The sequence below is a fragment of the Ictalurus punctatus genome, chromosome 19 (assembly GCF_001660625.3).
Source record: "Ictalurus punctatus breed USDA103 chromosome 19, Coco_2.0, whole genome shotgun sequence".
NCBI classification, from domain to species: domain Eukaryota; kingdom Metazoa; phylum Chordata; class Actinopteri; order Siluriformes; family Ictaluridae; genus Ictalurus; species Ictalurus punctatus.
In genome coordinates, this window is record NC_030434.2 from 16360704 (window position 1) to 16373526 (window position 12823).

At 40.8% G+C, this 12823-nt stretch overlaps 1 protein-coding gene across 10 annotated transcripts in view; it reads left to right on the forward strand.

Annotated features, from left to right (window-relative positions):
* foxp2 (forkhead box P2) overlaps positions 1-12823 on the forward strand; it is a 95388-nt gene that overhangs the window by 32486 nt on the left and 50079 nt on the right. For 7 of the 10 annotated variants that reach the window (XM_047162406.2, XM_047162414.2, XM_047162415.2 and 4 more), the window contains one exon: positions 6791-6968. The exons of 2 other annotated variants lie outside the window; for them this stretch is intronic. In XM_047162406.2, the coding sequence (XP_047018362.1) occupies positions 6801-6968 (168 nt within the window). In that variant the 5' untranslated portion in view covers positions 6791-6800. Of the gene's footprint in view, positions 1-6790; positions 6969-12823 lie in introns of those variants that run through there. One more of the 10 variants, XM_053688096.1, reaches the window with a different exon arrangement.

Genomic DNA, 12823 nt, shown 5'->3' on the forward strand with positions numbered 1-12823 from the left:
AATGAATTTTAACGTTGTTTAAATAAAACACATGCTTACCTACATGTTTTATTTAGAATGCACCCAGGCCAATTAACACTGTTCATTAGCTGAGCGGGGTATTTGTTTTGAAAGTTTAACCAATCACTTTGTTATGCTAATTGTGATGTAATTTAATTTGAGTCCCATAATGATGATGCCGTTATTATCCCCATAAAAGATGCAGTTAAGCATCACGAGCTCATTTGCATGTGCTTGCAGGGGGAAGCTGGCTGAGCCGACACCAGCAGCTCTCGCTCTGCTTTTATTTTCCACCTCTGTTCCCCTCCCGCCCTTCAGCTCCTCCTGGCCTGCCACTATCTATGGATGATCAGCACTTTAATCCGATATTTTAATGACCAACTGATTACTGTAGACGTAGGAGTGTATATGGTTCATTTCATTTATTTGGGGGAAAAAATGCAAAGGATTTACTGTTGAATAGAAAGATATTCCCTTTTTTTGGCTAAGAGGTGTGTGTGTGTGTGTGTGTGTGTGTGTGTGTGTGTGTGTGTGTGTGTGTGTGTGTTTTAAAATGTCTGCTCAAATTACATTTGTACATCAAAGTTCTTTTTGTTGGAAAGACTTGTTTTTAATCTACTTTTTCCATCATTTGTGCTTTAAATATTGTGATGGAAGATGAAGGCTGATTAGGAATGTGTATTGAAATGTAGTGTGGTTAGAATTTGTGCAATGTGGTGCTTAAATTAAAAAAAATCAATTTAAAAGCTAGAAAGAAAGAGGAGCTTCCGTATATAAATGCACTTCAGCCTAGTTGGGCTGCCAGTGCGTAAGCCTCTGCTAAAGACTGCCCATTATCTGTTTTGTCAAGGGTTAGACTTGGGTAATTTTCCTCTGGAAAGATTATTTTTCTCTTGACCAATCCCGCCTGTTACAGCCCTAATTGGTTACATAAATCTTGTCTGGTATGAATGAGAAATATTGCGGTGTTGTCAAGTATAATCTTCACCCTTATTTACCAATTCATTAAGATCTATCGATGCAGGACTGGGGAGAGGGAATGACAACATAAATCAGAGCCGGGGACATAATGACCCTAATCAGCCCCAAATAACTGGAAACGTCACTATGAGCTATGTCTCTATGGCCATGTGGCTGTGTAGCACTGTAGCTAGGTCAGTTCCTCTCACTGTTTCCAGTCTTTCTCCGCCATTAACGCCACTGAACTTATAAACACATCGCACATGCCAGTCAAAGTCCCCTCTTTAATCTATCCCCCACCCTCATACAAAAAAAAAAAAAAAAACAATAGCCGGTGTCACAGATGACAACTGCATTAGAACAATGCTGTGCTGAAATGAAATATGCATTCGAGTCTGGTAAATAGTCCAGGAAAATGGATAAATAGAGCTTTGAGCAGGTGAGGAATATGGAACAAGCTAAAGGAAGAGCGCGCACATGAGAGAGAGAGAGAGAAAGAGCAAGAGAGAGAGGGAACACTTGCCTCCGAACTGTTCTGCTGCCAAAGATGATTGGAGCAGACAATGGGGCCTCCCCCTTTTATAGGTCAATTACTGATGATTAGGTGGGCTGAGTTAATTAAAGAAATTACCCAAAATGAAAAACGGGGGGACTGCTTGATTAGATAGTGTCACTGTCTGTTCACCTACTTTCAGAGCCTTGTTATCCTAGAGGGAAGTACTTGCTGGGTAAAATTTTAATTATATGGGAAGAACTAAAGAATGGAGCACAATGATGTTAGAGACAGTCTCCATTCTGCACATGCGAAATGTTTTACTGTACATGTTGTGGATATGTCTCTAATTCATGATCTGCAACCTTGTACATTTGCTGTTGCTGATTAATAGTAGTTCTCTTCTCTCAGCTCGAGTATAAGAAAGCACTGAAATGTGTTATTACTGGTCTTTTAGATTACATGCATTTCACCGAGGCGCTTTCTCATACGCTCAACGATTGCCTCAATTCTCCCTCTCTTCTCCTTTTTTTTATATTCTTTTATATCGTATTCCCGTTGCCTTTCTTGTCCGGATGTAAATAGAATAGAATTAACATCCTGTGCAAAATGGCTTATATGGCATAAAGCTTGAAATGATGAATTTAAATTTGACTACATCCCCCCCCCCCCCTTTTTTTCACCACAAATCTTGTACTACAGATAACATTTGATCCTGTTGCTTTGCATAGTGTTAATTCAAAAAAAAAAAAAAAAAAAAAGCACAGCCTATTGTTCCCTGACTCCTTTCATTTTGAAACTTGTGATTTTTGTAAATATTTTTTTCTTTCTGGTACTCTTTCTAAAGCAATCTCATCTATTGTGAATCACTTTGAAATCCCATCTGAGAGGAGTGCCATACTATTACTCAGGTTTATATGGGAGTTGTTAACTCTCTGTATGGTGGCCCTTTAAAGCCAAAAAAAGGACGTCTGGCTACAGATTGTTAATCTTCAGAGGACTTCGACTGTTGAAAGTGCCTGTATTTATTCTTGTGTGTTAAGCCTGTTTTTATAGGCATGCTGTTTAGCAGTCATTTCCTCCTCACTGTTGCTTTCTGATCGGACGCAGAAAAATCCCATGAGCACGGGATGAAATCACAATTAAATAAAAATTAATACTATCATTTTAGCCAGTGTGGACAAGCTGACATGTTAGAAACGGTCCAAAGCTGGCATTTTTGATTTATTAAGCAATTCTAACTATTAAATATTTGAGCAGATAGGCTGGAGTAATTCTTTATTTCGCATGCATTGTAACTTATGGCAATGATGAATTAATTTCAGTGGAGCACAGAATTTGTGATTATTTTAAATGGTATCCATATCTTAACTGGATCAGGGCAGGAGGAGCTAGCAGACTGTGAAATGTAATTTTTTTTGCTGTTTTTTTCTGCACTTTTGGAATTCCGAGCACCTGAGCAATGCACTGATAATGAATACACTTCTTGGATCACAGAGTCTGTCTTCCTGATGCTTTTCTGAAAGAATCATCATCAGGCTCTGTTTCCTCTGCAAGAGTCTGCATTCTTTTAGGTCAGTTTATCCAAGGACGGAAACAAGTAGCCAAGGAAACGAGTCTGTTGTCATAGTGTTAAAAACTGTGTTAATTTTTTTTTTTTTTCTTTTCAATAGAAAAGTTGGCTGGAGTACATCCCTCCTACAACAGTATTATTGAGCCAACATCTGTGTCTTTAAAGTCATATTACTGAATTGGTGTGTGTGTGTGTGTGTGTGTGTGTGTGTGTGTGTGTGTGTGTGAAAGACTGGGCTGTAAGTGGCTTTCTCTCCCTCCCACACTTTTCGTCTACTTAGATCCCCCAAAATCACCACCGTAGCCCTGAATGCGTTGGCAGGATTCTGGGATTTTTCACCAGCTGGAAAAGACAGAATTGCACATCGTATTAGTCGAGAGCAAACATTTGCACAGAGAGGAATTGCGAGTGTGGTAGTGTTACAGCGTACAAAAAAAAGAGAAAAAACAGACAAAAAGACACAGGGCAAATAATATATGTTTATATCAGAGCTGGAGCGATCTGTTTGTATCAGTGTTGAAGGGTCGGAGCTTGTCCGTGGTCTGTGAATATGCCGTTTTTTAATTCAAATCTAGAATAAGTGTAGAACCATGGTGAACGTCACACTTCGGATTAGCACATCTTAGAGAATCAGTCATATCCTGGTTATTATTATTATTATTATTATTATTATTAATAATAATAATAATAATAATCATAATAAATTGTACACCAGGTTGGTCCCAGTTTCCCAGAAATCTCACAACCCTGGAACCCCTATTTCTAGGCTCAGCACTACTAACAGGAGCTGTAAATATTGTTCCGGTGGGGCTAACCTTCTGCCCCAGTGGGTTTTTAGGAAAGGACAGTCTGATACAGTGACAGGCTGCCAGCCCTTAGGGCCAGTGTGTCTGTGATGAACACATCTCTCTCTTTCTCTCACTATCTCTCTCTCTCTCTCTCTCTCTCTCTCTCTCTCTCTCTCTCTCCCTCTTTCCCTTTCTATCCTGTCACTGTCCATCTCTCTCCGGTGGTACAGCAGAGCAGTGAGTGGTGACACTTGGCCGCTTCAGCGGCGTGCAGACTCTCCTCCCCTGCTCCGTGGCGTGGAAACAAACGCAGGCGCGCCTGTGCTTCTAATTGACATTGTAATTGGCAGATTTGAATGCTGCTGTTAGATGGCTAATTAATTTATCTCACCGCTGTCATTAAGGTTAAAGCACCATCTGATCTCCCTGAATACACTTTGCATACATCTGCATGCCTATTATTTTCAGTTACACACTTACATACAACTTTTAGATAATGTGGATTTGGAGGTAAATCTGATGTTAACGATGTGTGTGTCTTTAATGATCTCATCAGTAATCCGTGGCATTAATGAGAATACGATCTTAAAGTACATATTTTACATGTTTTATGTCTGATTAAAATTTAAACATGTCATCAATGGAAATATTACTTTGCAAAACAGATTTTTTTTTTTGTTGCTATATTTATTTAAATTTCTAAGTTACATGATATGAATTAACACTTTTGTAAATTCAAAAAAAAAGATCTTTCTTTTCTTGATTTTTGTGTCTCAGTCTGTAGGTTAAGCTCGCTTTCATTGCTGTTAAAAAACACTCCATTAGATTGTTCTTAAAATTCGAGTAAAGGCAATCAGGCACTCTTTCTCTGAATATTTAAAACATGGGGCATGTAAAATTTATGCCTAATTTGAATACTTATTAGTCGCCTGATCTCTGTGGCAGCTTTGCGTTTCTTTAAGAGAGATTCATCAGCGCCTCATCGTCATGTTTCTCTCTCTCTCTCTCACACACTCAGTGTGTTTGTGTGTGTGTGAGTGTGTGTGTGTGTGTGTGTGTTAATGCTGTGTACATTTTGGCATTTGATGTTGTTTGCTGCTACGCATGCCTTGTTGGTTGTTTGTTGAGCACGGTGTCCGCAGCTGTCCCCCTGCGTGTAACTTAAGCCGTGTGTTTTGAGCCTTGCTGCTGTTTCAGGCTTCCTCATGGAGAGCTCGAACACACTCACTCCGCTGCCTCTGGTTTTCAGCAGGAAAAAAAAAAACCCTCTGCCTATAAAATGTCATTTATCCATCTGAAAAGCAGTCACGGATTAGACGACATGCTCTTTGTTGTGTCGAGCATTTGATTATCGATGTTAATTTTCAGCGCTAAGCTTGCCTTGCTACTGTATCGTCTGATTCACATAGCAGCCCTATTTATCCATGCAGAGCAGGTGACAAAATTGATTTGCTTAATCTGTGCAAAGGAGGATGGCGACATTGTCAGAAAAAAATGAATGAAACTATTGCTCAAAAAATGTATCACCCCTAAACATTCCACGGGTCCAGGGCTATTATTTTGGAACGCTGTCTCTGTTAATATAATGGATTTTGTTTATGTTTGAATCAGATGAAATATGAGACAGGCAGAAATCATTTCCTGCGAGGAACAAAATGTGTAATGGGGAAGAAAAAAGGTGTTTTAATGACTGTGTGAATGACGGAGAGGTGATGAGGCTTGAGCCGCGGAGTGTGTGAATTAAGAAGGCTCTTGTGGGTATATTAGCTATGCAGAACACACCTTGAATTGCATTTGTTGGGTCAGGCCGATTCTTTTATTTATTGCGAGGATCTCCACAGATCCGGGCAGGAGTCCTCATTGCTCCTTTGAAAGTACGGAGCATTTATGCAGGGAAAATGATAAAACATTTATTACTAGAGAGGAGGTAATATGCATAATTTATGCTGTTTTTAGCACAATCATTAGTGATATTCATGATAGATTTTTTTTTTCTCTCTCTTCTTGTGTCTGCTCCCCTCTGCTTTTCATATCTAATAGATGCCGGTGAAATTAATTTCATATCTTTCATTTATTTGTCTACCTTAAAATTGAGGTTTAAGATGTGTGTAGCGTTTGATTTCAGCTCTCTGGCCACAATAATTGTGCTCTGGGGATGACAGCACTAAATGTTTCAAATGTCACAAAAATAATTGAATATCATAAGTTTGATTAAAAAAGAGAGAGAGAGGAAAAACTAGTCAATATGTGTCGTGTGCTTTCTCTCTCTCTCTCTCTCTCTCTCTCTCTCTCTCTCTCTCTCTCTTTAAGAAGCCTCGCAGGCGAATTTTATTTAGCTTCAGTTAAGGACGAAGACCATTGTACCGTTCGTCACGGGTTGGTACCATGTGATTTGTTACACTCCCCCTCCTCTCCTCGTCTCCGAGACCCAATTTTAATTTTGCATGATTAGCTGTGCGTCATTAAGCAACTTCATTCAATCGAGACGCAGCGTAAAACTCTGACGACAGGGGATATTTTAGGAGACTGTGTGTGCACGATCGAGGTCGAAAAACACGTGGTTTATTACACATTCACGCACGTTTATCTGTTCATATATTTTATGTCAAAAGGTTTCTTTCAAAATTATGATCCCTTCTAAATGATTCATTTAATTTGTAAATAGTCTAGATTTGCTCTGTGTGTGAATGTCCTGTGCAATAAATGTAAAAAAAAAAAAGGATTTCTGAAGAAAATCAGAAATAAAAAAAATATAGACTCGACACCCCCGGTTTAAGCACAGAGACCGAGCATCTCTTTGTATTGCTTCATTTACACAATGAATGCATAATTTCTTCTGCATCTCCCTCCCCCTCCCCCATTAAATGCTTTAATTTGCAGAGAGGGACCGGGGCTTGATAATGGAAATTTTTTTTTTTTTTTTTTGTAAGGGGATTGTAACAAGAGCCTTAACCGGTGCCTCTTAATCACTTCTAGGTATTAAGTCATGATGCAGGAGTCGGCCAGTGAGACAATAAGCAACAGTTCAATGAGTCAAAATGGAATGAGCACCCTAAGCAGCCAATTAGATGCTGGCAGTAGAGATGGAAGATCAAGCGGTGACACAAGCAGCGAAGTAAGCACAGTCGAGCTGCTGCATCTGCAACAACAGCAGGTAAGTTGTGTTTCTCGCTCTCAGGGCTTCGAGTCTCACTCACACGCAGGCACAGTGGCGCTTAACACCATCTCTGTGAAAATTTCAGCACGGATTTGGACTTTGACATTGCATTGTCTTTTGTGTCATTTTGTTCATTTTTGATTTGCTGCTTGTGTGAATTTTTTAGGTTGGCATTATTGTGGTATTTATTTATTTTATTTTTTTCGTGGTAGTGTTGCTCATGCTGAACGGAGCACTTGTGCGAGGGTTGTGCAGATTTTTCTGCATTCGTAAGATGTTTATCGGTTTTATTTGTATTTACTCACCCGGGTGAATGGCACGCGGCATCCGAGGCCAAGCGCGCGTGTGTCAGGGAGAAAGAGGGGGAGTGAGGCGCGGAATGAGCGAGCGTGTATGCATGCTGGGATTTTGGCTTTTCCAGCAGAGGGCATCCTAACTCGACAGAGCCAGCAGAGACTTTTTAAACAAGGCCTCTTTTTTTTTGTGGCGTCTTGCGCTTACACTGCTGCTGCTGCTGCTTATGTACAAACACCTCGGTTTTACGTGCAAAAAACTTTACACTGAAGTGCTTATAATTGTATTTTTAATTTGGGAAATATGGAGTGTGTAATGAGGAATAGGTATAAGGTGAGGTGTGTGTGTGTGTGTGTGTGTGTGTGTGTGTGTGTGACCACAGCGGGATGTCAACAGACCAGGCGAGTGCTGCCGAGGCTCCATTCACTGACTGATGGCTTTGACAGCTCACCAAAAGCTCAGTGCTGGGGGTCAGGCTGCACTGCTAGCGCTGTGTGTGTGCGTGTGTGTGTGTGTGTGTGTGTGTGTGTGTGATTTCATCGGTATAATTTTGATCTCGTTTTCAGTTGCATTTGGTTCAGTTTTCATGTTTTGTGTTCGTGTATACACGACTTTTTCATCTTTTGCAATGTTTTATCTAAAAAAATATTTTGTCATAAAATAGCTGATAGTTGATCGTTTGTGTGTGTGTTTATGAGTAATTTATGTGAGTGTATGAAGCATTGTTGCAGAATGAAGTGCTATAGTGATGTGTAGGGACGCCCCCCCCGTAACCTCATAGACACACACACACATACACACAACTCGCACGCACACACACACACACACAACGCGCACACACACTCCAGCTGGTGATTACAACAGCACTCCGACACCATGGCCTCTCCTCCCATTCATCATCACAGCTTCCATCTCTCTCTCTCTGTCTCCTTCTCTGTTTCTCCCTCCACACACATCTGATTGGGGTCAACCCCCTCTCTCTCATTACTGTCCTCTGTTTTAACCTGCACACACACACACACACACACACACACACACACACACACACTGCAGCTCGTGTGCAGTAAGTTTCAAACATTTGGAGTCAAAGACCATATGACTGTACCGGATTTATGACTGAAATATAATAATAATAATAATAATAATAATAATAATAATAATAATAGGGCTGTTTCAGGCAGCTGGAGTGAACAAACAAAAAAGTTGATGAAGTGGATGAGTTTTGCTATGCGTTAAAATGAGCGCTCCAGCTAACAGGCCTCCAGAGGCTTTTTAGAAGAGAGGCCAGGTGCTGTTAACTTCACACACTTCCTGCGTCCTGCTCAGCCTTCCTCCTTACTTCTTTCACACACACCCGAGTGAGTCAAACAATACCTACACATTTAATAACATTACCAAGCTCTCTATTAGTGTCCTTTGACTCTGTGTGTGTGTGTGTGTGTGTGTGTGTGTGTGTAATCCAGTTCAGAGTGCTCAGTTTAAAGTAGTGTGTGCATTTAGTTTAAAAAATGTACAATTTTTGTTAAGAACAAATTGGATTTTTGACGTTTGAATTTTATAATAATATCAATAATGATAATAATAATAATAATAATAATAATAATAATAACAACAATAGTAATAATAATACTAACATTAATAATAATTTAATAATAATAATAATAATAATAATTATTATTATTATTATTGTTGTTGTTGTTGTTGTTGTTGTTATTATTATCATTATTATTGCCAGTGTTATGTGCAGTGCAGGCATGAACTGAAAGTTTATGGTTCTAATAACATTGTAATTCCTCCACCATGATCCCAAACTTTGCTCCTGCTGAGAATCACAAACAACTTTGGTAACTTTTACTTTGTTCAAAATCTGATCGCTTTTCCAGCCTTAGATTTTCTCAGTTCAGAATATTTTTGTGTGTTTGCTGTTGTGCTTGTGTTTATAAAAAAGGTCCATATGTTAATTTGACCAGGATTCTGTCATGATGTGTTGTTGAGAATATTTGAGTTCTTACTAACACTTAATAGTGTGTCTAGTGTATCTTTTGTCAAATGAAAACAATAATCAGGCTTCTGATATTTTCTGAATTGAATAAAAAAAAAAAAAAACTCTACGTTGCACGGGGAATAATAAAAATGCCTGCTGCAGTTAATAATTATTGATTATAAGCCAGCGTTGAATAGCTGTTTTAATGTATGGTAATGATAATGTGGATATATGAAAGCTTTACATTGATCTGAAGAGCCATACAGTAATGTACTGTAATGGAGCTGTTAGGCGATTACTTTGATCTACAATGCATGTGTTTTATTGCACAGATTGATGGCTTAGGGAGAATTATGCTTTAACTTAATCGGTGGGCTTGCTTGGTGGAGAGCCACGGCTCTGCTCTGGGCGCCATCAGAGTCAGAGACCTCCTGGTCTCGTTTACGACGGACAAACTCAGCCATCCAGTTAGTCTTGTTCATTTCAGAGTAAACCCTGGTTCCTCTCACTTTCTGCCTGCTGTAGTTTCAGTTGTTCTCAGAATGTCGATTAAACCCCAGTCTCTGTTCTTTGTCCAGCTCTGGATCAGATTGAGACTGTTTGCTAAAGTTGTGTTGCTTTTTATGAAGGCCATATCCAGATGCAGAGGACACGGTGGCTTTTTTTTTTCCATGCCCACAGCGATTGTTATAGCATGGCGCCTGTAAGTCTCTGGCCCAATGTAAAAGTGACAGCAATTAACCCAACATTTTAGCTTGAGGAGAATTTAAGATGAGATGTATGACAGCCGATGTCAGCCATTTTTTTTTATTCTTCTTCAGGTTTAAGAGCAAATGAAATTGGAGGTAGCATCACGGCTGAGGAAAGTCACTTGGGAGGCGGTGTTGGGGGGCTACTGGGTTGAGGAGGGGAGCGCGAGTGAAAATGAAGGCACCAACTATTAATAGAAGCGTTTCATATTTGTAACACTGACTTTAACCTTTTCTTTAGTTTTGTCTTCACTTTAATTATCTTCTTTGTTTCGTCACCATGTCCACAATTTTTCGTTGACTGTGCACTAAACTGGACCTCTCTTATTGAAAAAGGCTGCCATCATGGCCGCTTAACAGACTCGGCCAGGCTTTATTGTGGCCACCACATTGTGTTGTGGTGGGGCGAGATGGGGATCTCTGGGGCTCGGGTGTCTGTTATTCAGGAGGAAAGTAAGGTGAAGGCAGCACATGGGCGTTCTCCACGCCTCTGTCTGCATCACCCTCCTCATTCTCGGAGTCGTCCACAGGGAGCAGAGAGCGCAACATCTCCAGGCTGGATGATGACGGCCTCCACCGCTCATCATCCAAATAAAAGCCCCTGTGATGCAAATAGCGCTTTGCCCTTGAGCATAATTTAAAGAGATAATCACCCCTGGAGTCTCGGCCGTGCCGATAGGCTGGGCGAGGTGACTCTCTCATTTACAATCCAACACTGAAGCTCATTAGCTTTATCACACTGGCCCAAGCCTGCACCACTTCAGAGTGTAAATAACACACACAAACACACACACACACACACACACACACACACACACACACACACATCAGGACATACACCGACATGTTCAACTTCTCAAAAAAGCAAGAGTAAATCTCGGATCAAAGGAAAATATAATGACGAGCAAGGCCTTTTCCATGGAGTGTATTTCATTTCTCTTTTGCTGGGCTGGCGCTCCGTACAAGTGCCTGTGGCTCACATGATGTATTTATTGTGCTCTCCGTTTCATTGTTAACATTTCACATTTTAACATCTTCAGACGGTCCCTTCTGTATAGTACATTGAAGCTTGACATATAGAGTCGTCGTCCTCCAGGCGATGACACATTAAGATATAGGACAGTGAATGACAGTGTTGCATGCGTTCGTTCCTCTCCCCAGACAGTGCTGCGCGTGATTTTATTATCACACATACACATCATATACACACATGCTCATGCACATTCACTTTTTCCAGTGCTCAGGCCACAAACCTGGAGTGGTCATCTGTGTTTAAGGTATATTACATGTGGCTGCATGGAATTTACAGTGCAGCCTCTGTAGTAACTCCATTTCACATCAGACTCTCCTGAGACCCTGTGAAATGTCAAGCTGCAGTTCTGAAAGAGACATGGAAGGAGGGACAGGATGAGAAAGAGAGAGAGAGAGAGAGAGAGAAAGTGGGAAGAAAAAAGACAGAGCGCGAGATAGAGTCAAAGTGAAATCTGCTGGAAACAAACACTTACTACCATTTTATGCTTGAGCAGCTCGGTGCCATTGTGACGGAGAACAGTGCAGGTCAAAGACAATCACAGGTGCAACACACACACACACACACACACACACACACGCACAATAAACCTTGTGCCTAGTGACTGTGTAAAAGATAAGATAGCTTCAGCTAGTCTTTTTTTTTTTTTTTCAGGACTGTTTATACATATATTGGGGTTTAGCATGCAGGTCCTATACACTATCACTGCTTATGTGACCCTGTGGGTTACATTTAGTGATTAGGGTTAATCTTGGTGGGTAAATAAAACTCAAACAGGCAGCCAGGTCAAGATCAATGACCACTTCTCAACTCATTTCCTTTTATGCCTCCTAACTGCCCTGCCTGGGGAAATTAATGACACAGGATCTATAGAGCCTTAACGGCCGAGGCTGCTGTCTGCCCTCAGTAGCCGAGCAGTTATACACTGACCCATCCCATTAAAGAAACCTCTTAAAGAATCGGTGCTTCATTCACACTCTCGCACGGTGGAGCTCGCACCTGAAACATGGATTTTTTTTGGATGTTTTTTTTTTTCTTTTCTTTTCCAGGTAGAAGGCCTCCCACACTTAGAGTACTGCGAAAAATAGCGCACTGGGTCCCTGCTGGATGAGGGGCTATTCTGAACGAGTTTTCTTTCTTCAAGCCTTTGACAGCCGGCGACACTGCTATCCATTTAACAGAGCTTAAAAAACCCATCTATGCATATGCCGAGCGTCTTAAGCTGACAACCAAGAGGCAGGATTTGCTAGATTTGCTAGAAGGCAGCTTTGGAGCCTTGTGAATTTAACAAGCATGTCTAGTATTACAGTTTCTCTGTGCTTCAGCCATGAATAGTAACAAATCAGCCTGTGAAACGCCTGCCCAGGGATGTTTGTGTGTGCGTGTTCCCTCTCAGACAAATATTAAAATGATGTAAATCTGGTTAAGGAGGTGGGAGGGCAGGGATGCTGGAAGTTTATTCCTCATTCTTCCTTTCCTCTTCCTTCTCTCTCTCTCTCTCTCTCTCTCTCTCTCAGTCGTCCTCTCTTTCCTCTTTTCACTGTTTACTATGCACCACATTGCTAGTTGTTGCTGCTTCAAACTTGAATATCTCAATTACGTATTGTGGAAAGAGAGAACGAAAATGTGTGTGTATGTGTGTGTGTGTGCGCGCACGCGCGCGTGTGTGTGTGTGTGTGTGTATGTGTATGTGTGTACACGTGCGTGTTCAGCTCGGCTCACAGCCCACTGATCCCAGACTGTGAATACATATGTAAGAGAGCCTCTCAGGCTGCACCTCTTTGGGGCTTTTGAA